We start from the raw sequence: 27,100 nt of genomic DNA on the forward strand, positions 1-27,100 counted from the left end.
TTTTTGCTATTTTTTGAATAATAGAAAAAAGCATATTGTTGAAGTTGTGATCATGAAATGATCACATTACCCGCTGAAATTTTACTGTTGTTTTTATTTTGAATTAAATACCAGTTGTGGACCGACTGACCATTAGATAGCTTTACTATATTGTCTTATATTGTATGTAAAAGCTAGGTAAAATGCTATTGTGCTATAGTGCCATGATAGAACTGTTCAATGGTTGTTACGCTGAGAAACATACAGGGACTTGACACGAATTTCTAACCAACAGTATTTATATATATATATATTATACTATATGTACATCAGACTGTTGGTAAGAAATTTGTATCAGGTCCCTGTGGATAAAGACGTCTATTTATGTCTTCGATGTTACTTCCTTTAAATTGCCAAATTATGCTGAATAGTTCAGTCTTAGATAATCTAATTTGTTAAAAGTTAAAAGAAAAGTATGCGTAGTGTTTTTATGGTGATTATTTTGGAATTCTCTAAATGATGTCATTTAATCATGTAATAAAATTTTCTGAACTTATATAGATGAACCAATTTGTTGTGTTTTACAGTTAAAGTGAATAGTCGGGCAAAGAAAACCAGTCTAAATGCGTTCATTGGCCTTCCAAAAGTTCTCACATATTAATACGACGGTCAAGTTCTGCTTACGTTTCCCAGTTCTGACCATTAAAGTAAAGGAAAGTTGAAAACATTGAAAGCGAGGCTGCGTGTAAATGTAACCACGGACATTGTCAGCCGGGAGGACGTATTAGATTCCTATACTTTAAATTAATTTCTTCGTACGCAGACAGATTTTGGCGAGAGATTTTATTTTTCCATTTCATAAGAAATTATACTGGATACATTCACACCATTTTTACCGACTTTAGCCATCCTTGCCCGACTATTCACTTTAATGGACTGGTTATATATCCTGAACAACAAGCAATTAAAGTTTAAAGTGAATAGTTGGCCAATGGGAGGCTAAAGTCGGTAAAAATGGTGTTAATATATCCATTATAATTTCTTATTAAATAGAAAAATACAATTTCCCGTCAAAATCGTTCTGTGTGCGAAGAAATTAATTAATATTATAGGAATCCTATAGTGTCCTCACAGCTGACTATGTCCATATAACTAGACAATATAAGCAGAACGTTTTGATATGTAAGGACTTTGGAGAGCCAATGAACGCATTTAGACTAGTTTACTTTGCCCAAATATTCACTTTAACATGTTGGTCATTTACGTTTTCAATATGCAAACAGATGAACACCTCACCCTAGCTTATTCCCATGCAACTTTGCTAGCCAATGATATTCAGTACGATTCTCTCCTTGAGACAACTTCGCTATCCAAGGGGTATGGAACACCAGAACTGTCTTAAGGGATTATTAACCATTATACTTGGTGTTTTTAATCTTTATATTCCGTGCATATGTTGTTATATGTGGTAGTTTCTTAGTTATATTCGGAAGTTAAGTCTTAATATGCTGTAGCTATATTCTTATATGCTGTAGATACATCGAGAATAAATGGTTAGTATCTTAGGAAAGCCGAGATAACGAGGCTTTGTCGAGTCATCTCGTCTTTCCGAGTCGAGCACCAAAATAAAACTTGTATTGTAATATACTAACCGTGTATTCTGTTTATCTGCAACCATTATGACATTCAAAACGAAAGCAAATTGTCAATTATTTACTTGGTTTCGCTCGAAGGACACGCTTTATGCTTTGATGCACAGGAAAAGATTCATTACTCGGTTTCACTGATCCCTGTGGATATTATGACAGTGATAGTAACCCCTGGAGTATCGAGATTACATGAAAATGTGCTGGCGTTCATATTCGACCCAGCTTCAACTTTACTCGACCTAACTACCAGAAAGTATAACTGGATTTTATTTCAATAATCCATCATCATAACTCTTAATCATTGTATAGTGAATTGTATATGTAATGAAAGTCGTGTTTCATTTTAATGGCATTTAAAACATGGTCATTTAATAGGATTATCAACCTCTAATCCTTTAATCCACGTGGACGAACGTACACGGCCAGAACACGAATGGCTATATATATTCTAGTACCTGTATAATGGTTGGTGGGCCGTCTATATCACAGATACTTGTAGTACTGACAGATTATATGACCAGGGTTGGTAACTAGCATATGTCACGTGTAAAAACAATGCACGACCATATTTCGAAACTGTTTATCTTTCATATAACGTACCAGTCATTGTCAACACTAACATTACAGTAGGATCTTTTCTATTCTTCAATGACTTATTTATCCACGCGTATCCTTTGACACCACCCCGCTTTCATCCTCAATAATCAAGGGGTTCCGATCATTTACAATCTCTACACTCCGGGACTATCCCATAGTAAATCTGAACCAATCACAGGGTTGGAAAAATGGCTTTGAAGCCTACAGAGAGAGCGACGCTTCACTTCAAAGTCACAGTCATCCACAGTGTACCGTTATACGGCTTTTTTATGTACATCAAAGTACTAAATTACCTGTTCTTTTGCCTCCAGTTTTACTACGAAATAGTCCAGGGGTGTAGAGATCGTATGTGATCGGAACCCCAGGAGTATCGAGGATGCCACGCTTTGGACATTGAGTAAGCGTTGGCCCTGTTTGATGAAGGATCTAAGTTCTGTCTCCTTAAAGGGTCAAACGACTGAGTGGGTGTGCTGTACGGTATACCTGGTGTAGCATACTTCAGTGCTATAGCACTATAAAATGGACAAGGGTTCCATAAAGTGACAAAACATGGACATACTGCAGTCTTCGAAAACACCACATTGCATACAGAAGCCCTTCTGAACAACGTTAGCCGTTTAATATGGCGTTAATTAAGAAATAGGTGGAGTCATACCGCTGGTGTAGCCAATTAACGCACCAATAAAGCTAACGTACCAATGACAAATGATTCGCGGAGTACTCCGTTTTGGAGGGGTATAGAATACATATGTTGGTTGGGTCATTTAGGGAGGCTGCGGTATGTTTGCGTTGTGTCTCCTTGTGATAGCGGGTTCTGCCCTTTTATAGTACTGTCTTACTGAAACATTCCACCAAATAGGCAATGCCCGTTTCCATTCTTCCGAAATCATCAGTTATGCACATATAGAATTGTTTTACGCTGAAGACATAAATGCATACTATAGAAAACACGTTTGTTTCCGTAGAAATTTTATATTTGCTCTGCATCAAAGCATCTAACGACTTAACGAATAAACGGTACAAAAATTAAACACTTCCCTGACTTTATTTTAAGGGTACTTAGAATCAAAATCTATCATAAAAGAAAAAAAAATGATTGTAAGTGAAAACTTGACTAGTTTTAAATTAAGACAAATTCTCCGCCGTCAGCCCTCTCCACGATATTCTACCAACCACATAGGGAACACAATTACGGTTCATGTCTATATCACAATAATGCCGTCCTTTGAATGATAAATCCACAAAAAGCATTCCTTAAAACAGAAATGTCCACCGACATTGTCCATCAATTTGCGGAAAGTGTAATATAAAGATTTAGCACTGTAGAATCTATCTGGACCTTAGCAATCCAGCGTTTAATATGTGAATTGCATAAATGAGTCTAGCGCCGTCCCTCGTTTGAGTTTGGAATGACACCAGGTCAAATTGGTAATGAATTCTACATGATTCTATCAGAGTTACTTCCCTTTATTTCACTCCGTCAGTACTGACCGAGTGAAACAAAGGGCTGTAACTCTGACAGACTGTGAATTCTATTGCTCCTCCTCTTCCTCATCCTCGTCCAAACCTTTATCCCATAGGCCAACACTACCACGTGACTCCGGCGGATGCCTGGCATTGTCATATTTATAAAGTCTTTCCACGATCTCCTGAACTTCTTCTGAGGAACACTTCTTAATCCTCGACATCGTCTGCCTCGGTTTCACGCTGACGACCATCGGCACGGCTCCCCTCGTCTCGGGTCGTTGGCGAGTGATATCATCCACTGTCAGACGACGGACTATCCGCTGAATTTCGTCGTCCGAATATTTCTTCTTGTACACAATTGTTTTTGGTAATTTCATTGGATATCCTTTGGATTCCGGAATCTTTTCTGGGGGGAAACTTGATAATCTCTCTACTAATTTGGTGACGTCATCAGCTGTGTATCGTGTGTTTGGCGTTGACGGGTAGTTATTATATACCTTTGGCAGAAAAATCTTCTGTTTTTCACCCATTTCTGGAGATGTTTCCGGTCTCTTCTGCAGAGTTGTTTTCCATTCCTTTAAAGTTTGGCGCGGAGCTGCCCTCCCGCCAACAAAAATGTTTGTTCCGAGCCTCTGTCTATGGAGAATCCGTCTTGCCATTTCGACATTTCTCATTGTTTCGTCCAAATTCAATTCTCTAGGTAGAAGTTTCTTCGTCACATTTTTATGTAATGTCATTTGCATGCCGGTGTCCAGCTTATCTGGAAACACAGACCGGAAGTGCATATTCATTCGCGACGTGGACCATCCAATGGGCTGAAGTGTTGACATGATTACGGAAATATTCCAAGCTACGCTTGCTAACCTTAAAACAAAAACCACAGGGTCAAGGTGACATGAAATTCCCAAGGTCACAGATAACACTTGAAGGTCAAGGTCATCGCACACACGACCTTAGCTTTAACGCAACAATGATACAATGATGGAATTTATAAACCTCGCTTTGCTTGATGAAAAGTTATATTTCAGTTAATGTTTGTCCTCTTTCGAGACCAATACTGGTATTTCGTCGTCGTTTTGTGAATAATTATTGTGAGAGTTTCACACATCGAACACTGATGGAGCAGTCCTCGGCTTGAACTTAAATCAATTCGTTTATATTATACACTTCCTCAGTAATGCGTCGTAAAGCTCTGCAACTGTTTTTACTCCAACATTCAATGTAATAAGCCTTCACGCAGTCTCTAAGTGATATATATCGCTATACTCTCAGCACGAGGACCTTCCATTGAAATCCGCTTTCAGTCAAGTAGTTGTCGGTATTCCAAAACTGCTACTTACTAAAGCTTAATATCGATTTCACCAGTTGCACTGTCGTCATTTGTAAATTTAAGCTGTTTCACAAGACGAGACGAGATCCAACGTTTGTCTTATTGCGAGAAAATTAAAGAATAAAATTTTAACTTAATTTTTTACAGTCCCGTGAAGTTTGTCGATTAAATTCCTGATGACTGAATTAAATCCGTTTGTCGTCTGCTCTAGAACACTAAATAAACAAGTATCGTAAAATAGTCAGTTGTATCGCCGATATGTTACTTATATCAATGACAATGAATATCGTCTTTCTCGTATTCAAATGTCTCGTCCTTTTATTGCACACCTAGACAACTTTGACGTTTGATCTTCAGTATTAATTAATACCTTCGTTTAGAAGCAGTATTTGTTGAGCAATGCCTATACCGTTAATATAAACGACGGGATTTAAATCTTAAGTCTAAACCTTCTAATAATAGGTATATGTACCCTCGGCGTCCTATATGTGACCATTTTGATTCCTTTTTGTGCTAGCGATATTTGTTGTAGTAAAGTATAGCCAGGTCTATTTAATCCACACTTCACCAGCCATCCCTTTGGTTGTGAAAGAAAATATTATGAATATAATTTGAGAGCAGACTGAAGCTTAATCCTTGGTTAAACCATTATTATAAAAGATTAAAGTTGACACAAAGGTGTTCAACAAGGTTCTGCTTTGGGTTGTCGACTCTATTACATGATAGCGACTAAGGTTTTAATGAACTTTGGTACTGGTTCCGTTATGTCAATATAAAAACGATTAATGTTGAATTTCATCTTCAGAAACAATAGTGATAATTGATAATCGAAATTATCATTTTCATGTAATCATGATTTACGCAAGTTAGAAATATGATTCGTCGAACGGAAATAGAATTTACAGTATACCATATATGATAATTGCATATTATAGGTTGATACGTTTGAGGTGTTTCAACTTTCTGCATTTTCTGTCTTTTTATCTTTCTCATAGCTTTCTAATATAATTATACAGTAATCTGGGCTCTCTAGTTATATTTGTAATGTATAGTCAATATCTGAAATGTTACGATTTAATCACTTCATGTAACATGTACATAATGTAGATGTGAGAATTGAGGTATTTGGGGGCCAAATAAAAGGTCACACCATTCGGGGATTGTACTAAGTACATCTGTAGTCTTTCACTATCGTATCTCAGCATGTTTTGAAAATGCCGTTCGTTCTTTCAATATGGTTTGAACACTTTAAAGGAAAGATATGTATACGGTATATATATATATAAGCACTTAGTACACAGACAGATACGGACAGTCTATATATCTTGACTCCAGATGCGTGTTAGTTTTATGTGGAATCTTGCAATATAGGCGCTTATATTAAGTGTTCGGCGTATGTTGGAAGTTATCCCTTCTCACGATGAATGCGCATGTACATGTTTAGATGTCAATTCTTTTTCTTCATACCTCTTTAAAGAAAATGTTCCAAGAATGGTGCATAAAGTCGACGTAATCATGACGCCAAAAGAGAGACATCGACGTTGCATAATAGCTTGGAAAAATAATCTATTGGAAAATCAATATGGAATCTTACGTTTAACGTAATTCATTTTATCAAGTAGTGGCGGGAAAATTAATCAAAAGTATTGATGTCACTATTTTCTAACTCATCGGAGTATAAAAGAAATTTTGATTGCAATACCGTTTGCAAGTAAACAAGGGACTATGTATAGTTTGGGCCCCTTTAGGCCCCCAAATCCCGTCAAATTTTCAAAACTGTACATGCATTTAAATCGGTAGATTTGACAGATTTGGTAACTGTAATGATAGTTTTCTAATTTTGCAGCTTCGGTTGCCATGGTAACCACTCGAAATATGAATAAATTATAAAAATGTGGACATTTTTGACCATTTTTTTCTGTTCTTATTTTAGAAACCAAAGCGCTATCCTTGAACAATCTTTATATTTCTCCTGAATATAGCAGAAACAACATAATTCATATATCAAGTTTCTTCGATAATTTTAAGATATTTTACTATTATAATGTACATGTATATGGCAACTTTCGAAGTTGCATTCCGCGTATTTAGGCTACCCAATCAATGTCAAATAGCCATTTTAGAATAAAGCAGAAAAGAAATTACTAACTACAATGTACAGCTGTGTGTTTTTTTTTTATATACATATTTTTTTATATATACTTTTTATTTTTTGTCAAACAATATATCAATTTTACATTAATCACATAATCATGAAATATGAATATAGTTATCTTCCATGCACACCTTTCACTCTGCCATTCTATCATTCATCAGTATAATTACATTGTTTGGGTTTTTTAATAGAGAGGGAGGAGAGAGCAAAAAATAAAGAACAAAGAATTGGGTAGGAAAGAAGGGATAATGGGATGAACTAGAAAGGAGAGATTGTGAAGAATAGGAATTAAATAACTATATTGACCCAGCCTTTTTTCTAAGTTTCTCAATTCATCTATTCTAAGTCAGTTTATTATCATTTTATAGTGTGTTCATATGGCGCAGTTTTTTGGGTTTTTTTTTTCGAGAGAGATTCATCTGTATTACTTGACTTATTGAATTCCCCCCTACTAAAGATCTTGTTCCTTGTGTACAGCATTTTTTAAAAGATAAATCATGAATACAATACACTTTTTTGCAGTTATCTCATTTGTCCTTATAAGGATGTATATATTTATGCGAGCTCATAGAGTTCTTGGTTCGCAACACAAACTTGAGTTTGTTTCCGGAACGAGTAATCCGGCACCATTTTAATATATAAGAATTATATCGCACTCTGAACTTCCGGTCAGAAAAACAACACGTGTGTTTTGCTGTAGGTATGTTTACTTACTTACTATCTTGATCATCTTTAGATTCGTTAAGGTATTCAGAGCTGAAATTGTACTACTGCTACGTTAGTAATGAAAACATTCAGGTCAGATCATGGCAAGACCAAATACCTGTGCAATGCGTACACCGATCATGCGATTTACAGGTTGGGCACAACCTAATCCCTATTGAGATTCCTCCTCTAGACTCTTTTATATTCGGACGTCTGATAGATGTCTCTCGTCAGAATCCCTACTCGAGCCTTCTAAACTTTATTCTGGAAAATCAAGTCAGGTTGACCTACCTCTTGTAAGGGTCTATTACAGAAATAATCCAACTGCAGTGGTTCCCATACTAGCACACATCACTAGTGGAGATACTTTTCTCTCCATACGCACATATATTATTTAGTGACACATATTAAAAACAAAGAACCATCCCATATTGTAAACAATGTTATGTTCCATCGCTACTTTCAGCAGCCATTTTGAAAGTCCCTCTCTGTCATGTGACCGCATGACAAGAAAAATGCATGAAGTTGTTTTAAACATTTTTATCAAAAAAGGGCGTAATAATTTTGACATGTCACCATTACTAACATAACAAAGTACATTATTAATCAAAATGGGACAAACTTCATTGTCTCAATTTTGGCAAAAATCACAAAATAAACCACCTCCATTGCTTACCATGGTGTTAAAAATAGAACACAGGTAAATAAAACTCATTCAACCATGACATTTGCTCTGAATTTCCCTGATAGCTATACACTGAAGTCAATGGAGAGCACATAAATTGTGATCTTACAACAAAGTTAGACAACAGAATTTGATATTTCACCCACAGAAACATAGAGTCTAAGATCAGTTGTAAGGCATTCTAAAAATTATGACACCCATTTTTGATAATGTTTTTTAAAACAACATTATGCGTTGTGCCCTGCATATGGGTAACAGTTACCTGTTTGCAGTAATCAATAAGTTACCCAATTGAGTAATCATGTGAAAAGAAAACGCAAAATTCTCCAATGCGTTACAAATTTAGCATAAATCAAGGGAGATAATGTTAATGATTAAAGAAAATGTTTTTGTTTAATTTTTTCTATCTAAGGCAGTGTATGCAAATATATATGTTGTTCTGTACTATCTTTTTATTTAAAAAATATTAGTCTTCCAAATATTAGTTAGAAATTAAGCAGGCAAAAACGTAGACAGAATAACTAATATCATAACTTAATTAAAAATTGTATCATTTTATTGAAGAATCAGTTGTAATAATGTTCCATGGTCAACGTTATTTTAAAATATTAATTTTCTTCATTAAATGTAAAATACCTAGGTATACATGGCAAGAGTTAATCTTGCTGATAGTACAATATCAAATTTAATGTCTACTGGCAGCAGGGATTTTCCTACAGTTTTTTTACAGGGTCCAGGGTCCATCAAATTGGGAAATTTTACGCGGCATAACATGAAATTGGGAAAAATTACTAAATAAAGAAAAACACTATTTTATGATTTAACTGTTTATTTATTGTACATCTGGAATATTTCAAGTTGACTGTAGTGTTCATTCAATCATTGTAGTCGACTTTTATTTCGTTTTTAGTATTCAACATATGACAATTTCATACCAAGAATGACATTACTCAGACTTTCAATTTTAGATTCCGATTGGGAATTTTTTGCTACAAATTGGGAATTTTAGCTAAATTTTAGGAGGGGAATGGGTCCCTTATTCGGCCCCAGATTCTACTGTAGGAAAATCCCTGGGCAGGCCACCAGTTATCGTCAAGAACCAATTCTTTCCATCGTATCTGTAGCTGTTCAATTACCACTCAAATTACTTCAATAAAATCATCATCTGGTAGAAGACACTAACATGCTGATTTACACAAAAAAATGGCCGAACATTTGCGATGGCGAAAATTGGTGCTCTGCGAGAACTGGTTGCCTGTCAGTGTACAGTCTATTGTCCGGGTTGCTATTAAATGGTTTTTAAAATCATTGTTGTTTTATTTTCAGTTCAGACTTTAGATGAATCTCTAGGGAATCATGAACATGGAAACTTCAGAGAGCAATGAACCACTAGAGGGAGCTGCTGAGGGAGGGGCCAGTAACTCAGCTTACTTTACCAGTTACGGTGACATGAGTGTCCATGAGCTGATGCTGAAAGACAAACCACGCACATTGGCCTATAAAAACTTCATTGAGAAAAACTCTCACCTTTTTAAAGATAAAACAGTCCTAGACGTCGGGGCGGGGACCGGCATTCTCTCAATGTTTGCTGCCTCCGCTGGTGCCAAGGTTGTATATGCAGTGGAAGCTAGTGAAATGGCTAACGCATGTAAGAAAATTGTGGATCTAAATAAGAATATCTTGGCAGGTAAAGTGGAAGTGATCCACGGCCGTGTGGAAAGTGTTACATTACCTGTAGACAAGGTGGATATTATTATCTCAGAATGGATGGGCTTCTATCTGTTCCACGAGTCAATGCTTGACTCTGTAATAGTTGCCCGTGACCGATGGCTGGCCCCTGGTGGTCTGATGTTGCCTTCAGTGGCCACTCTGTATCTAATGCCTGTGGCTATGGACGACTACATCTGGGAACATTTCCAGTTCTGGGAGAATGTGTATGGGTTCGATTTATCTCCCCTGAAATCCTCCGCCATGATGAACGCGATTCAGCAACCTGTGATAACAAACTTACCTGCAGATGAAAAACTCGCCGAACCTCAAACAGTTGTGGATCTGAATTTGTACGAAACCACACAAGAGGATGTGGAACAAATGTACGCGAAACTAAGTTTTAATATTGTGATGGACGGCACCGTGCACGGATTTGCGTCATGGTTCGATGTGGATTTTCAGGGACCGGTCGGAACATCGCCAAAGGACAGCTGTACGTCCGTGACTCTGTCAACAGCACCAGAAGCAGCACCTACTCACTGGAAACAGACTGTGTTCTTTTTACCGTCCGCCTTCACTGTTCAGGAAGGGGAGATAATCACATGTAAACTTGAGCTAAGTCAGGATCAGGCGAATAAGAGATTATACAACATATCCCTGGAGATGGTTGATAATGGTGAGGTTAGTGAGGATGACTTTGATACGGGGGATGAGGAGGAGGGTCCTGAACACCCTATACCCTGTACATGTGGAGCCTCACGCTGTCAGCTAATTAACGCCATCATGGACAAGTACGAATGTGAGCATGCTCAGCTAGAACAGGAAGCTGAGCAGGTGGGTGTTTCTGCTGAGAGGGAGGCTGCGAAAGAGATGATGAGGGAAGAATTCAGTGTGAGTGACTCGTGAAAAGAGTTCTATTTAGCAAAACTAAAGGAAAGGCAAATAGAGATTATGAGGAAAAATGCAGTGTGAGAGATTGATGGAGAGGAAGTTAAAGAAAAAAAATTGAGGGAATTGAATTAAGATGTAGTGTGATGAGTGATTTATGAAGATTATTCTAAAGAAACACAGCTGAAGGAGCGATTTAGTTATGTGGTTCATGAACAGAGTTTTCAAGAAAGATTAAAGGAGAGGAAAATTCTTGATGCTGCTTTTTATGGTTGCATGCATGATATTGATGTGCAAGATGAATAACAGATACCTGACCTGGCTGACCAGCCATTGAATATTATTTAGTACATTATTATAATATTGATGATGCTAACTGCTCATCTTTTTATCACAGATATTGTATATATCTTGTTATCAATAGTTAAGGGTGCTATTTAAATGTGTGTCTTTGTGTTCTGGTAGAATGTGTATAATATACAATATATTTTGATTAAAACTTGTGTATCACCGCCAAAATATTTCTGATTTACAAATAAATTAGGTGTGAGAACAAAGTGTTTGTAATTGAGATTATTTGATTTTTAAATCCAGACAAAAGTATTTTGTTCCTTTTTTAGATGAAATCACCTACATAAATATTATAATGTATTTTTAACTTGACTGATTTAGAGCAAATCAATTACCTTATAATGTGGTGCACACTGCACAGCGGTCGTATGTTCAATTTACATTTGTATTTTGATAAGGATTGAAATTTAAGATGAACAAATTAATGTGAATAGTCGGGCAAGGGAAGTCGTAAAAAATGGTGTTAATATAACCAGTATGATTTCTTATGTAATAGAAAAATAAAATTTTCAGTCAAAATAGCTCAGCAACGGAGGAAATCAATCTATATTGTACTGCAGGAATCCGAAAACGTCAATGAAGGCATTTTGACTGTTTATTTGGCCCGACCATTACATACAAGTTAGATAAACATATAAGAGTTATGCCCCTTTCATTGCTTATAATCACGTTAGTCGGATAAAGCGGTTAACGTTAACGTTATTCCCCTATTTTAGTTTTATAATTATATGCTCCACCGCCGACAGAGCATAAATGATATTCATCATTTGAACAATAATTGGTGTTTAATCGTGTATATATAATTAGCACAAAATATAATATAAAATAATTCATTTGGTCTTTGTCCAGGTCTTCATTCCATATAGGATATAGTGCCACAGAATTTTTTCGGGGTGCAATTAATTATTTTTTATATTTTGAACATGAATTAAAATTAGAAGCTCAAACTCTTCAGTGGTGGTGATGGTTTAAAGTAAGTAACTTTTGTAACTGAAGAAAAATACTAAATCTTCTGTTCCTATTTATGATAGTGTAAAAATATCAGTTGTCAGCTGTGGAGCATCTTGAATGGGGGAGAAAGAACTCACTGATGAAAGGATGTATCTTTCTTATGGGGTTTCTGCCAGGTTCTTTCCATTAGGAGTTTTAGGTCAGTGTATCCTGGAGAGAGTAGACTATTTTTGTAGTTGCCAGTCTTCAAACGTATGAAATTGACCATTTGGCGGCCATTTTGAAATTGTGTCTTTTTTCGCTTTGAGTAGAGCCACAGTTTTGCCATTTTATACTGAAATTGTTTTTATTTAAATCATCACTGCGCCAGTATATATAGCTGTAACGAGCTAATTTTTGCTGTAAATCTTTACTGGGTTCGTGGTTATTAAAATATTGAGCATGAATGTGTGAAATGATACACTTTTGTCACTTTATTTTTATATTTAATGGTAATTTTAGCACTTTTATTTTTTAATTGTGAAATACTAAAAAATAAATAAATATTCAAATGGGGCAAAAAAGTAAGCACACGGACCCCCAATTTTTCTTCCTGATTTAGAAAGAACAACCCTTTCCCTATTGATATGCAAAATAATAACAAAAGTTTAATACCAGAACTTTTTCTATAAAGGGTTAAATTTGGCAAAAATGGCTGAAAATGGTGCATTTTGTAGCTCAAAATTAAGGGGTAGGGGTAGCATATGTTGTTATTCTGAGAAAAAATATTAGTGTTATAAATCAAAACTGGTATATTTTTAAAGAAGACTACTGGAAAATAAATTCTACAAACATCCATACATATCAAACACCTCATTAGGAAATTATGGATTTAATCTCTTGTGTATATGGTCAAAACGGTAAAATTCCCATAAAATCCAATATTTTGTCAACTAGGTATCTTTGAGTAACAATAGCTCAAAAACGAGCACACGGACATATATTTTTTCTTCCATTTTCTTATATGGTATGAACTCCTATTTCCAAAAATCTATATGAGAAAAAAAGTTTAATACAAGAAAATTTTGAATTCTCAGAGGAGTACATCCTTAAGTTCCAAATAATATTCGCGAGACATTTGATATCGCGTTTGAGTTCTTTACAATTACACAGCAGTTCGTTCCTCTACGCAAGAAGACACAACACGAACATACCGCAGTCTCCCAAAACGCGCACCTCGCACTTCACAAACGCTAAACACTGCATACATGGGAGACCGTCCTTACAGGACTGGCTGTTAAAATAATTAAACAAACAAACAACTACACAGTAATGTGTATCCCGCGGAAGCCAAGTAATTAACAGTATTGACTTGTACGACAAACTTATTATTCCTAATGCTTAATATCATTTGTCGTCAGCTCAACAGTCAAATTCTAAGTGTAGATTGTAGACGATTTTATCAGAAATCGGAGAAACTTCGCTCTTAAAGTTTGGTGTATTATTCTAGAAATTATAACAAAAGCAAACAAAATAGAGATGGAATTCGTTATAGGGAGAGAAAATACCGTTAGAACCCATATATCTTTAAGGATGAAATTTTCTATTATAAATATCACATTCATGTTACAATTAGCTCGGTATTCGTATCACGAGAAATGTTATCAGATCAAACACCTACTTCATTCAGTGTGTAATACGAACGCGGATTTATTTATAGACAAAATTCGAAAATAAATTAAACTGAAAACAAGCACTTTCTTTATATTTTGTAGATATGGTTGAACAAATTTAATTAAACTGGTTAATATTGTATTATGTATAAATGTACGTTAACGATATCATATTTTATATATTTAACGCATGGCTCAATGATCTGGTCCAAATTAATCATAAAAAATAACATAACGTTAAAAAAAATACGTCAATATTTATCTGTTATAAAAAGTGCGTTATGGAATAATCTGTATCCATGTAGACTTACGCCCCACTGTAAGTGATAAAAGGTGGCGCGAGGCTGTAGTAATCACTTAATGAATACTTAATGTTGGGGAAATAAGATAATGTTACACTGTACGATCGTATCAAAGGCATTCCGAAAGGGAGAAAATAACTCATAAAATCTACGACGGTCGGTAGGTACCTCCTCGAACACAGAACAAACCTCAATTTCATTATTATTTCGTCCTTAGATAAAATCAGCAATATTGATAATTCTTTAGGTCGCTAGTAATGCGATCGGCTTTTGTCCGGTGTCAAGCACTGTAAAACGTCCCTTTTCAAATGCTCAACCCATGGCCAGTATATATATACCAAGTCAGAACGTGCTGAGTGCTGATCATGAGTGCATGGCTTCCATGTGACCTTCATGCAATGTCTTGTGGGCCAATAAGCAAACCTCGTTAATTTCATAATACATGTATTTTTTAAAATATCAAATGCATAACTTGCATTGTCACCTTTAAAATAACCCAAGTGGTGTGTTGGGATAAAGGGTAACCAGATGTGTTTAAACAAATAACCTTGACCTTCATTCAAAGTCGCAAGGTCAAATATATACACTGAATACTTGAATAATTTAAACACACACACATATATATGTGTAGCTTTTCATTAAACAGGAACCTCAAAAACCTCATATTGGGCTTTTAACTTGGTGGGATGAAAGGCTGCACGATTTATACATGACATTGACCTCCGTTCAAGGTCACGAGAGTAAAATATATTACATATTTAAAAAAAAAACGTCCCATAGACCCGATCTTTCGGCCTGTGGCATACTGGGATGAGGGGATACAACATTAAATGGATGACCGTGACCTCATTCAAGGTTGCAGGCACTACACATACCATTGCTAAATCATTTAAACAATGTCTGTCCCTCTTGACAAAACTTTTAGCAGCATCCTCTTATTTAACCGTTAAACTGCCTTCTTGGGGATTTTATGGTATTGTTGCGAATAACATAGAACAAGTGGGGTTATTCATTTTGGTAGCACGCAAGTACGCACAACACAAAAATATATAAATAAATAAAATAAAATGCGCATTGCGTCTTGACATCGGTCAGATCACTACACCAAAGGGAGTTATAGAAGAATTATGATCTCATAAATTCCCTTTTTGGTTGGTAAGGTTATATAGTGTCAGTCCCGAGCAAATGAAAATATAAACCTTTAAAAAACGTCCTCTTGACACACAAGACACCTAGTTTATATTAGTTTATATCCCGAACAGTGCCTGCAATAAACGAAAAACACAGGGAATGTATTTAAATGTGGACTATTAAAAGTTTATTTACATGCACATATGGGCAAACGTCTAGGGGTTAAATCACGATGGATAACGGGAATATTGCCTTTAACATTTGTAGATTTCAGAACCCATGTTACTGTTACTGAGATCCTTGGGCCTCTTTATTCCCATAACAGTTTTGATTCTGATGCTAAACCAAAAAAAAAATAAATAAAAATCAAAGAAAACATTTCCGAGTCAATGCCTTCTGCTGGACATATAAATTCATGTTCTTTAATTGGACGAAAGCAGAAATTATCACCGTCTACTTATCACACTTTGAAGTAGGTTTGATGTTATACGTGTTGACACTATTACATCATTTGGACGGTGGAGTGTAGAAATCGTGTCCAATGTTCAGTCGCCGAGAGTTATACAATATGGTTGGTTTGCATGTTCTACAGGAAAACTGCAATCAGGAAACTGCATAGCGAATGTTTGAAGACATAGAAAGGGTAGTTACTCAAATTAAATGAGACATATCGCAATCAGAGGACGTTTTCCTAAGCGTAAGGCTTACACAGAAACACAATTTGTAAGTTTTTTTCTGTATGATATGCGAGCCGTAATTTTCATACTTTCTAATCACAAAGATATTTTAATGTTATTCAGGATCAAAGGAGAATACCAATGCTTACAATGCATAAGTTTTCATTTAACTAAGAAGACCTAAAATGAATTTTGTCAGTACTACCAAACATGCGATATCTACGTCTACAGATCAGTAACAGTGAGTACAAACTGTCAAACCAAGAAGCAAAATGTAGACTACACCCTGATTTCAAAATTTGACATTATTTTCAATATTTGGTAAGTGATTGAGATATGTTTCCATATAAGCATTTACAGAACATAACTTTTGTTTAATTATGTTAAATTTATATTATTATACCTCACTTTCATTCAGAATGTTCTGATTGGATTAAACTTGATCACATGACATTGAATAAGTTAGATGTTTCCCCCGGAATTGGAAGGCGAGGGAAATAACCCCAGGGAAATAACCCCCGAGGGAAATAACCCCAGGGAAATAACCCCCGAGGGAAATAACCCCAGGGAAATAACCCGTTGGAAGCTCCGCACGTGACCGGAAGTTGACGTCATCTGCAACGTCAACCAACAATGGCAACGGTGTTGTTTATTTTTTTGTAGCCCAACGAATTTAACAACGTTGTTGTTGGGAAATATCTTCATGGGTTCTTTTAATTTTGTTCGGTATAATAAAATAATTATGTCCCTATGTGTCGGGATACATCTAGAATTGTCTCCCTGAAAAGAGTTATTTTCTCTCGGGCTTCGCCCTCGAGAAAATAACTCTTTCCAGGGAGACAATTCTAGATGTATCCCTCCACAGAGGGCCATAATTGTATATTATTACTCATGTAAGTTGTTAATAGAACGTTTATATCACCAAACAACCAATGTTTAATATCAATAACTACAAAATCTATTCTTATTCCTTCCCATCTCAGTACGGCGTCTAGATGTGTCACTACCTTTCTTATTATTGCGTGTCTGAAGTGCGTGGTACGTCTTTTGTGAGAGACTGCAGTGTACCCATGTTGTGTCTTCTCATCTCAGTACGTCGTCTAGATGTGTCATTACCTTTCTTATTATTGCGTGTGTGAAGTGCCTGGTACGTCTTTTGGGAGAGACTGCAGTATACCCATGTTGTGTCTTCTCATCTCAGTACGGCGTCTAGATGTGTCATTACCTGTCTTATTATTTCATGTGTGAAGTGCCTGGCACGTCTTTTGGGAGAGACTGCAGTGTACCCATGTTTGTCTTCTCAACTCAGTACGCGTCTAGATGTGTCATTACCTGTCTTATTATTTCGTGTGTGAAGTGCCTGGCACGTCTTTTGTGAGAGACTGCAGTGTACCCATGTTTGTCTTCTCATCTCAGTACGGCGTCTAGATGTGTCATTACCTGTCTTATTATTTCGTGTATGAAGTGCCTGGCACGTCTTTTGGGAGAGACTGCAGTGTACCCATGTTTGTCTTCTCATCTCAGTACGGCGTCTAGATGTTTCACCATCTGTCTTATTATTGCGTGTCTGAAGTGCCTGGTACGTCTTTTGGGAGAGACTGCAGTGTACCCATGTTTTGTCTTCTCATAATTGTGGTAGTGTTTGTCCTATTTCTAGTGCTATCTCACTGAAGCATGTTGCCAGAGACACAGAAAAACACCCCACACACCATAGCAGAAAATCGCTACAGAAAAAAGGATTCATATTCATTACCTATTGGGTACTCTTGTAATTTTCTGCTTAAACGGCTAATATAAAGTATATAGTATCTTATGAATAGATAACGGCATTTTGAAATTTGAGTTGGTTTTTTCAGTCGTAAAAGAGTCAAATAGAAACAGAGGAAATGTGTTCTATCTTATATCAATTCAGATGTAGAACCGCGTAGTTTACAGTAGCTACACTGAAATCTAAATGTATTATAATATTAAGAATCACCAGTATCTTGTGACGCGTCACTGGTATACATGTATATATATTATGTTTTTTCATTATTCCAATAAGTTGTAAAAAGAAAGGGGAAAAAACAAAAAACAAAAAACAAACAAAAACAGTACTGTGAACGGTAGATTCGAATCTTACAATATATATATAGGTCAGTGACGACTTTTAACCTGGAATATAATTAATTACCTGATGGTCACTCGGGTATGACCAAGTCTGACCAAGGTGTGAAAACAGGAAAGTTGGTCAGTCTGGAATTATGCTCACTTAGAAGATTGGCTAGACTGGAATGAACCGTTGTAACTTCAGGATGTATCCGATTAAACAGAGACGCTTAATTTTACACGTCATCTGGTTCTATTTCTCGTGTCACTCTTCGTACATTCTCTGTGATCTCCGTTTGTTTCACTTTGTTTTAAGTCTCTTTTGTTTCCAGAAATATATATAAGCCGGTATCTTCACTAGCAACATTCTGGTATATCATACTTACTTCCCTTCGTTTCCCTCCGTCAACTGACGAAGTGAATTCTGGTAGATCGGAATGCGCTAGTCAATGATTATCTTACACTCAAACTTTATGGAAAGTAACGTAATCAGAAGCATTGGCTAGCGAAGAAGATTGTCGGATCCCCTTTAACCTGGAATGAATCTGAATTAGTCTTTGTACTAATCTTAAGCCTTATCTAAACTTTCCCCAAGGTCAATTGATTTTGGTTTGAATTATGGTTTTGTTTATATTAGTTTCTTTGTTGTTGAAAATACAACGGTGGTCAGCTACCGATCTAGATAAATCCGTCTTTACAGTATATGTTATAATGGAGATTATGGAGATTAGAATGTTAGAATTCTTGACGATGGAAAGGTTGATATTTTCAACCCTCTCTCCTCGTTACAATATACGTGATCTTAACTCTTCCATATCGTATTGTATAGAAAACAATGTTAATTCTTGGAACGGCAGATCAGTTCTCTAACTTCGTTCTCAAGTTAACACATTACAATACCAATATATAGACTCCTCTTTTTTATTTTCCACTGCTCTGAATCTCTCTGTTTTCTTCCCCGTGATTCATGTTTGTTCACAGTGTTATTCTTACTGGCAAGAAAATTACCCTCAGTCCTTATTACAGTGCATTGTATCTTAAATCTTTTATTTCAAGTATTATACAGAAATTACTTCAATTTATTAGAGGACGTCTCCGTGATCTACTTTCGTACCTACAGAACATAGAACATTATCTCCTCTACTTTATTTTGTACTATTTACTACTTTATTTTACTATTTACTACTTTATTTTGTACTTTATTTTGTACTATTTACTACTTTATTTTGTACTATTTACTACTTTATTTTTCAATTTTCTAGCTCTCACTGCTTTCCTAAAGCGATAACACTCTTCATATATTCCACGTGTTAACTGAGGTCACTCTGACCGCCAAGGAAACCAAGACAAAGTAGAGACGTCAAAACCTTGGCCGGACACCGGTGATAGATACACAAACTACATGGTTAAGTAAATGTTTTTAATTATATATATCTTACTGCAACTGCATTACTGATAAGTCATAGCCAAGGATGATTAAGTTCATTCAATAACAACAATGTTATCACGGATTTGCAGAGCTACAGTTGAAAGTTGTAGTTTCTGTTCCTGCTTAGCGCCCAACATACAGGGAGGAGGACGACTGGTTAGCCCGTTGTCAGTATATTGTGACCGGGTGGAGTGTGTTGCTTGCTGTCATCAAGAATATACCGCAGTCTCCCAAAACACGCATTTGGTATAAAGTCGTCAAATCCAAATTATTGTCGATAGAGGTATTTTATCAACTAAACCCCATTGTCGAAAATATTCTTTGTCGAATAAAATATCAGTTGATTTCTATACAAAAGCGGTCGTTAATTATATACTACGTAAGAATCTAAGGTCAAACAGAAATCAAGGGAGGAAACTAACGGGTTTTTTTTTTCGTAATTTACGCAAATGTCATTAGATCGCGAAATTAACCCCCACACGTATCCGCGAACATTTCCACGTCTACAGTAATCCAATGGCCAGTTTCCACCACTACGGTGATTTAGTGGTTCAAACATGCTGTTGTCACAGTGACAGTTGCCAAGTATACTTCATTACTGTATGTCAGCAGTTTGCCTGAAAACGTCTCCAGCTTTCTCCAAACATCGAAACAAAACCCGTACAGCATGGTCCAAGCTTCCAATAAGGCATCAAGCAAAGTCAAAATCAAACCCACTCTATCCTATTTTTAAATAGATATTATCCAGCTTGTAGTTAACTCATTTTTACAGTTGTATGAAGTCATCATATAGTCTGCTAATAAAGTTATATACATGTATCTACAACACCACCAATTTTGTCATAGCTGGTTTTGCTTATCCTTTAACCTAAGTATGCGTTATGCATTAATTAACTTTTGAAAAACCAAAACAATTCAACCCGAATACTCTGAAATCTAAACATGTAAACAAACAAATCCAGACATTTCGTGATTTTTAGCGTTAATCTTAAGTTTATACCAAAATCAATCGCCTTCATCAATATTGTTACATATACATGTGTGATAATGGAGTATAAAACTTTTACCGACACTGACGTCGGTCATATTGATGGAGCGTAACTACAATACTACTGGTTCGTTTACATTAAGTGGGTCAGATTTAGTTCGAGTACTGATAGACGATGTTTACTCTTTGTTTACTTTAATATTATTCAGTCACGCAGAGAAAAAGGCAACAGGAAGCGGATACTTCCAATATAATCGTCTGTTTGTTGTAGTTCGTGTTGGAATTACCTATACTGGTTCAAATTTACTGGAGGATAACACGTGTGGGACCTATAGTGGGAAAACTAGAGGTCCTATATCAGGTAAGTCATTTACCTTTTACTAATTTTGTGTGTCAAATGTTCACACTTACATTGTTGCGGGTTTTCCTCTTATATATTTCTCATACTGATAGCCAGAGAGATTGACGACATTGGAGGTCGATGAATCCTCGATCTATGCCGAGTATGTAACATATAGGTAAAACGAAAAATTAATTGACAATGGTTTGAATTTCCCCATGATATCAGATTGGAACCCTTAATATGTGAAATATGTGAAAACAAATATTTTATATGCATGCAATGCTTGACTATGCTTTTGGTAGTTTTGATATAAAAGTACATAACTTGTTTTGATAGCTAATAGTCATTATGAGATAAACACGATATGAATAGCAAATATTGAATTTGTTTTATTAGTTGATGAATGGTAATCATATGATGAATACATATATGCATTTCACAAACCTATGAATTATAACATATTGTCTCTTGTGCATTATTTACTTGTTCAGGGTATTACAAAGTAAATGTGTTTATGTATAGATTCATTTTGACACGCAATACGGCAGTCGAGTGTCTTTTTATACATGCGACATATGTTACCAGACACAGTTTGTATACGTGAAACCCTATATCAAAACCCTAACAAAAACTAGGCCAAACATAAATGTCTGACTGTAATAAACTTTTTACTAAATCACTGATCTGGAAAATGTTTTAACAACAACTTCAAAAAAAATAATCTGGTCATAATACAGGTATTGTGTTATATAAACTTACCTTACACAGGCAAATGAAAGCATGTACATGTATACAATTATGAGTTTTTTTAAATTTCTTTTAGATCTAGTATTCCGTGGTGCATCTATCATGTTTCTATAGATCCAGGTATATACAGATAGCTTTGTCATAACCTAGTCCAAATTATTCTGCTGTTCTTTATATAAAAGGACGATAGAACAATTCAGACATGTCGAGATAGGAGAAAACCGTGAAATCTTGCTTTCCCATAATAACCACAATAAATGCTTTCTGCATTACTAAAGTGCATAGCAGTAACACAATACATTTGTAGTTTTAAATGCCACAAGAACAAAAACAGAGACGTTGAAATGTTGTTATTTCGCTAGCGCTTGTTGGCATCAGTATCAAGGTATCATTGTTAAACCTGCTGTACTCTCAGACAATAATACCTGTTAGGGTCTATAAATACTCCCTCCCGCGTCTGTAGAATGATACAACCGTCACAGCTCGTTTCCAACAATTACATGGCTAAACAAACTCCTAGGATCAAACTATTACGATTGTCTCCCTTGACACCGGTTCACTTTTAACTTAGAGCGTTTGTCCCTATGAAGAAGGCATCGTTTTGTTCCACGGCCAAACCTTAACTTACTTTTATACCCATTATAGTTTTACATATCTGCTCTTCCTTATTGTATTCAGTTAGGGATTAGAACGGTATCAGAGTAATGTGACTGAACGAGGTGTGCAGCTCGCTGTCTTTGGTAGTATACCGCAGTGAGGCTGCACCATGAAACAGACACGTATATGCTATCACATGGAGACACAATGTGCGGAAAGGCTCTTGACTCTACCCCAGACAGAGGTATACCCAGAGTATAACTAACGAATGTTTCTGTATTATCAATGCATATCGAGGTTCGATGTCGATTTTGGCGCTGCAACACTGTTACAGTATTGCAATTACAATGTTATTGTCCTTATGTTGTGTTTTGCAAGAGTACTCGACAGTATGCTTTAGTGAGATATAAAAGACGACAGCGCCTTTAATGAAATGTATTACTGAAGATAATGCATCCAACAAAATAATTGAAAGTTTTGTCAATAGTTCCATAATCATAAATACCAGTTATGTAATTAATAGCATTAAAGTTTATGGCATATAAAATTATTGAACTCGTTAAATAAATTTCACATAACATATAGCCAGTCATGTAAGATTATTCTGATATCCACAGATTATAATCCATCAATGATGCTGTCTTGTGTATTATTGATACATGTTACTGTATAATGTTATATTACTGACTTAAGTATATATAGTGAGTTACACTGACTTAAGTATATATAGTGAGTTACAGTTTCCCCACCCCCTACCGGGTTACCTGCCGCAGACAATACACGTGGTTTCCACGTAATCTAGACAGGCGTGCAGTGTCAGCTTTTGGGAGAATAACTACCTTAATACGAAATGCATACATAGAATCCGCTCTGTTTTCGTGGAAACTCATTATCTCTGTGTGTGATAGACCAACTACGTTCCACCAAAAGCTTTCTTCTTTCTTTTTTGTGCAACAATTACGTAAAATAGGAAATTGGGAATATGAGAACAGTTTCCAAGCGCGAGCGTTCTCTCACTACTACTTACACAGGCATAATGTTTTCAGGTAAATTCAGGTCAATTTCATGTCAATTTGTGTTGAAACTTTTCAGGTCAAATTTACCTGGTAAGAGCAAAAAAGTCAATTCAGGTCATATTGATGTATTGTCTGTGTATGGTCAGACCTAGCTTTAGTTATCTTTACCTTGTACTAGTTTTCTGACTAGTTCTATATTCGTGTCTACAGCACACTAGATATAAATGATAACGAAAATTTCAATTGATAATCATCATTTTGAAAAGTTTTAAGTTACACATTACCCTTGCTAATCTGAACACTTGCGTCGTCAGCCAAAACCGTTCATAATTTTAGTCAGAATGTAAATTGTTGCGAATGTTGGGGAAGTAATATATGTAAGCTTTGAACCATATTCTATGATAGAACCCCCACAAAATACATAAAAAAAACACGTCCGCACGCACACATACACCCTTACACGTGAGAAGTATTTTTCAAAGAAAAGAATGATGTTACTGACGATTTCTACCTAGCTTATCAAGCTGATCGCGTTCCCAGCACGTGTTTATAATAGTATTCAGAGATAAAAAAAACAGCGGCTAAGGAAACCACGTCTGTAGTCACCAGTGATTGCTGCCTTCTTACCTTGATATCATGAATAAATAATGTGAACTGGTTCCTTCAAGTGTGGATGCAAACAAACATTTCGCAGAATGAATTTAAAAATAGATTTCGCTATTCTTGCATTTTCCCACGAAACCAAATAGTTCTGGAAATCTTTCCACTTCACCTTATATAAACGGACTGTTGCTCATTTGGGAAGTTACATTTAATAAATCTATAATACATTTTTATGTAAAGTTCTCAAATAGAATATTTTAAAGAACATTATTCTAGTTACAGTGAATGATGCTGTTTGGTATTACAGCTGATTGAATGCCGTAAAACAAAGACATTAGAGTATGTCGACAAGTCTGGTCTGCTTACATTGGTTTATTCATTAAGATTGTATGTGAATGGGGTCATTAACTAGACACACATTACGATGTTATGTCTGTAGATAATACTTATGTCTGACATCTTACAGATAATTATGGAGGTAGGGTCATTTTTCATTGCGGCTATTAGTATATAAAACCTCTGTCCGTGTATTGATTTAAACTATAGGGACTCATCCTCTCCTCGAAAACAATTATATCTTTAACTAGATTGAAATATCAGTTTGCTTTATATATACCCGTATACTGTGTAAATCGTATGTAAATGGGGCCATTAGGTCATCTTTTCATTTCAACAAATTTTATTGACGAAATCGTATGTCAAAAGGATTGAATAACATGAGGTCAAGTAGGAATGTATAATGAATTGTATCTAGGCAAATTGTTATATAATTATGTTATAACTGATTTCCTAGTTTACGGATGATAAGCCATTCATAACTTGGGTTTTAACTCATGTAATCCTACCTGTCGGTTCCTATAACGGAAACAAGTCTAATATTAACCGCGCTGATTTATCTTCCTATCATTTCCGACAAAAATCTCCAATAAAACTCTTCAATTGTTTGTGTTATAATGTAATTTATTTGAGATTGAATTTGAATATATTTTTTCTTTATCTAGTGCCTGATCTCATCATTTACCTAAACTCCACCTAGGAAAGTGTAAGAAAATTGTACGAAATTTCTAAGCTTTACAATCCTTGTCTGTGTTGTATTTCCTAAGTAAAGTGAATTCTTTAGCAAAGTAACAGTGCTGGGCCAGACTGTTTACCTGTACTTTATCTTATTTACATATGTACACTCCCACACTTAATTAAGCGTGTTGATAATTACACAAGTTGTTAACGTCTCACCTTTATCCATGCAGACTTATCATCATCACTGTTTTTAATTTCACACTGTGACGTCATTAATCGTAAAGCATACCTTCTAGGCCAATCAAAATATTCCGTATCGTTAAGTTCGCAGAACTGTTACGCGCTACGCGTTATTCAGAAAATACTAGCTTCTTGTCCACTTGCCAAAACATTAAAAAAAATGTTTGTATACAGTTACTTGTGAGGTGTCTTTGTTTTCACTTCACTTACATTCGCAGGATGTGTTACCTACTGCTCGTAAGTTATGACATTTCACAACTAGTGTTTTTATTATAAGTTCGATATTTTTTCTATTGTGAAGCATTTCCAATCATCGATTCTTCTGCGTAAACATTGGATATTGAATTGTCGGAAAGGTAAGACATTCTTCTACTGCTGTTTCCATGGTTTCGGTTGCTGTCTGATTTCAGTAAAAAATATAACAACCGTATAACTTGTTATTTTCGTGGGGATATTTGTAGTATCTTGTTTTTATATTAAATCGCGACAATTTTGACCTTCGAAAACAACCGGTTAATCGGTATGATGTTTTAACCTTTGACCTTACAGTATTCCTGATTACGTTTATCAAGCTATTTTGGGCACAATATCACAAGATTGATGTCATCTTTTTCATCTTTAGTTGTGACTTGTTAAATGCGTTCTTTAATTTGAAAACAATATATGCCACAAAATATTTCCATATCGGACTTTGCACAACTGAGCGTGTGAACACAATTATCATCTATTACAACATCTGTTCCTATTGATTGTACCGTCATGTGTTATTAAGATTTCTGGAATTGAAATCATTTATCACATAGTTTAAAACAATGAAGGTTGGTTATGTTACAATAAAAAAAACCACCAAAGTCATATTGGAAATTAATAGCGAAATCTAACTCGAACCACTGTGAAATTGGACCATCGCTCTGTGATATGTCTGGACCCTGAATAACTGTAGAAGCACTTTATTTGTTGTTTATCTGGGATCATGAATGTGGAATCTGTTAATAAGCTGTGATTGTTCAACCATTGATTTGTCTCCGAAATACAATTCTGCCATTTAGAGGAGAGAGTGACTCTCGCCAGATCGTTTACGACAGATGAGCCCTGCCATATATTAAGTATGACCCCTGACCCCCAAACACCGTACATCTAAATGGACGACCTTATTACTTAACCTATGGAGGGTATTGTTTACTGTGCTGTATACATCCCATAATATGCTTTCACATCACGGATGCCTTATCTGACATTAAGTTGTCCCCCGTGAAATGATGGCTGGGAGTGTTTTAATGGACACTGGGATTAGAGTCGTTATCTATTCCTTTACAACGTAACAGCTTAGACAGAAGAAAAACATAGATAACTTTATTTATTTATCGAGCTTTCTAAGTACATAGGAGCATCCCGATAAACTATATTCATTTTTTCTCCAATGGCAAGAGAGTTCTGGGGGGAGAAAAGACGCGCGTGCCAAAGGATATCTAATTCCGTGAGTGAGTGACAAGGTTATTCATTGTTTCCATTTGAGGAGAGTTCAGACTGTCAGACTGATGATGGGAATCCAGATCAGTATTTCAATAGATCCAATGGCGTTTGAAAAACCATTGTATTTCATCTATAGCATGAACCAATCCATGTGCCGATGTGTAATCCCCATTGTTCGTAATTGTTTATAATGTTACGGAAGTCAAATATCTGTTGGTTGATGACAGTCTATGACATAATATTGTCAATGCCATCCTCACACACAAAAGATTTTTATAACAATTTCATCTGTCGAGTGTTGAATGATAGGCCTATGACATATAATCTTCA

The 27,100-nt window shown here is 35.7% G+C and overlaps 3 protein-coding genes across 7 annotated transcripts in view; 2 read left to right on the forward strand and 1 right to left on the reverse strand.

Annotated features, from left to right (window-relative positions):
- Nucleotides 1–3,757: 3,757 nt before the first annotated feature.
- LOC138308789 (uncharacterized) lies at nucleotides 3,758–4,522 on the reverse strand. Its single transcript, XM_069249801.1, has one exon. The coding sequence runs from the start codon at nucleotides 4,520–4,522 to the stop codon at nucleotides 3,758–3,760; it is 765 nt and encodes a 254-aa protein (XP_069105902.1).
- A 3,306-nt stretch (nucleotides 4,523–7,828) lies between these two features.
- LOC138309085 (uncharacterized) lies at nucleotides 7,829–12,927 on the forward strand. 3 transcript variants are annotated; one of them, XM_069250222.1, is made up of 2 exons: nucleotides 7,829–7,877; nucleotides 9,894–12,927. In XM_069250222.1, the coding sequence occupies exon 2, from the start codon at nucleotides 9,924–9,926 to the stop codon at nucleotides 11,181–11,183; it is 1,260 nt and encodes a 419-aa protein (XP_069106323.1). In that variant the 5' UTR covers nucleotides 7,829–7,877; nucleotides 9,894–9,923; the 3' UTR covers nucleotides 11,184–12,927. The 3 variants fall into 3 exon arrangements, with proteins under 3 accessions (XP_069106323.1, XP_069106324.1, XP_069106325.1); XM_069250223.1 differs by having other exon boundaries at nucleotides 7,835–7,873; XM_069250224.1 differs by having other exon boundaries at nucleotides 7,840–7,877; nucleotides 9,899–12,927.
- A 7,951-nt stretch (nucleotides 12,928–20,878) lies between these two features.
- LOC138308848 (D(2) dopamine receptor-like) overlaps nucleotides 20,879–27,100 on the forward strand; it is a 41,388-nt gene continuing 35,166 nt past the window's right edge. For 2 of the 3 annotated variants that reach the window (XM_069249878.1, XM_069249875.1), the window contains exon 1: nucleotides 25,499–25,653. The gene's annotated coding sequence lies outside the window, so the exon portion shown is untranslated. Of the gene's footprint in view, nucleotides 21,096–25,498; nucleotides 25,654–27,100 lie in introns of those variants that run through there. The other variant, XM_069249876.1, reaches the window with a different exon arrangement.

The sequence above is a fragment of the Argopecten irradians genome, chromosome 15, assembly GCF_041381155.1.
Source record: "Argopecten irradians isolate NY chromosome 15, Ai_NY, whole genome shotgun sequence".
Taxonomy (NCBI): domain Eukaryota; kingdom Metazoa; phylum Mollusca; class Bivalvia; order Pectinida; family Pectinidae; genus Argopecten; species Argopecten irradians.

Excerpts from the sequence above, each read along its gene's own strand:
- LOC138308789 (XM_069249801.1), bottom strand. The coding sequence starts at position 4,522 with ATGTCAACACTTCAGCCCATTGGATGGTCCACGTCGCGAATGAATATG.
- LOC138309085 (XM_069250222.1), top strand. The coding sequence starts at position 9,924 with ATGAACATGGAAACTTCAGAGAGCAATGAACCACTAGAGGGAGCTGCT.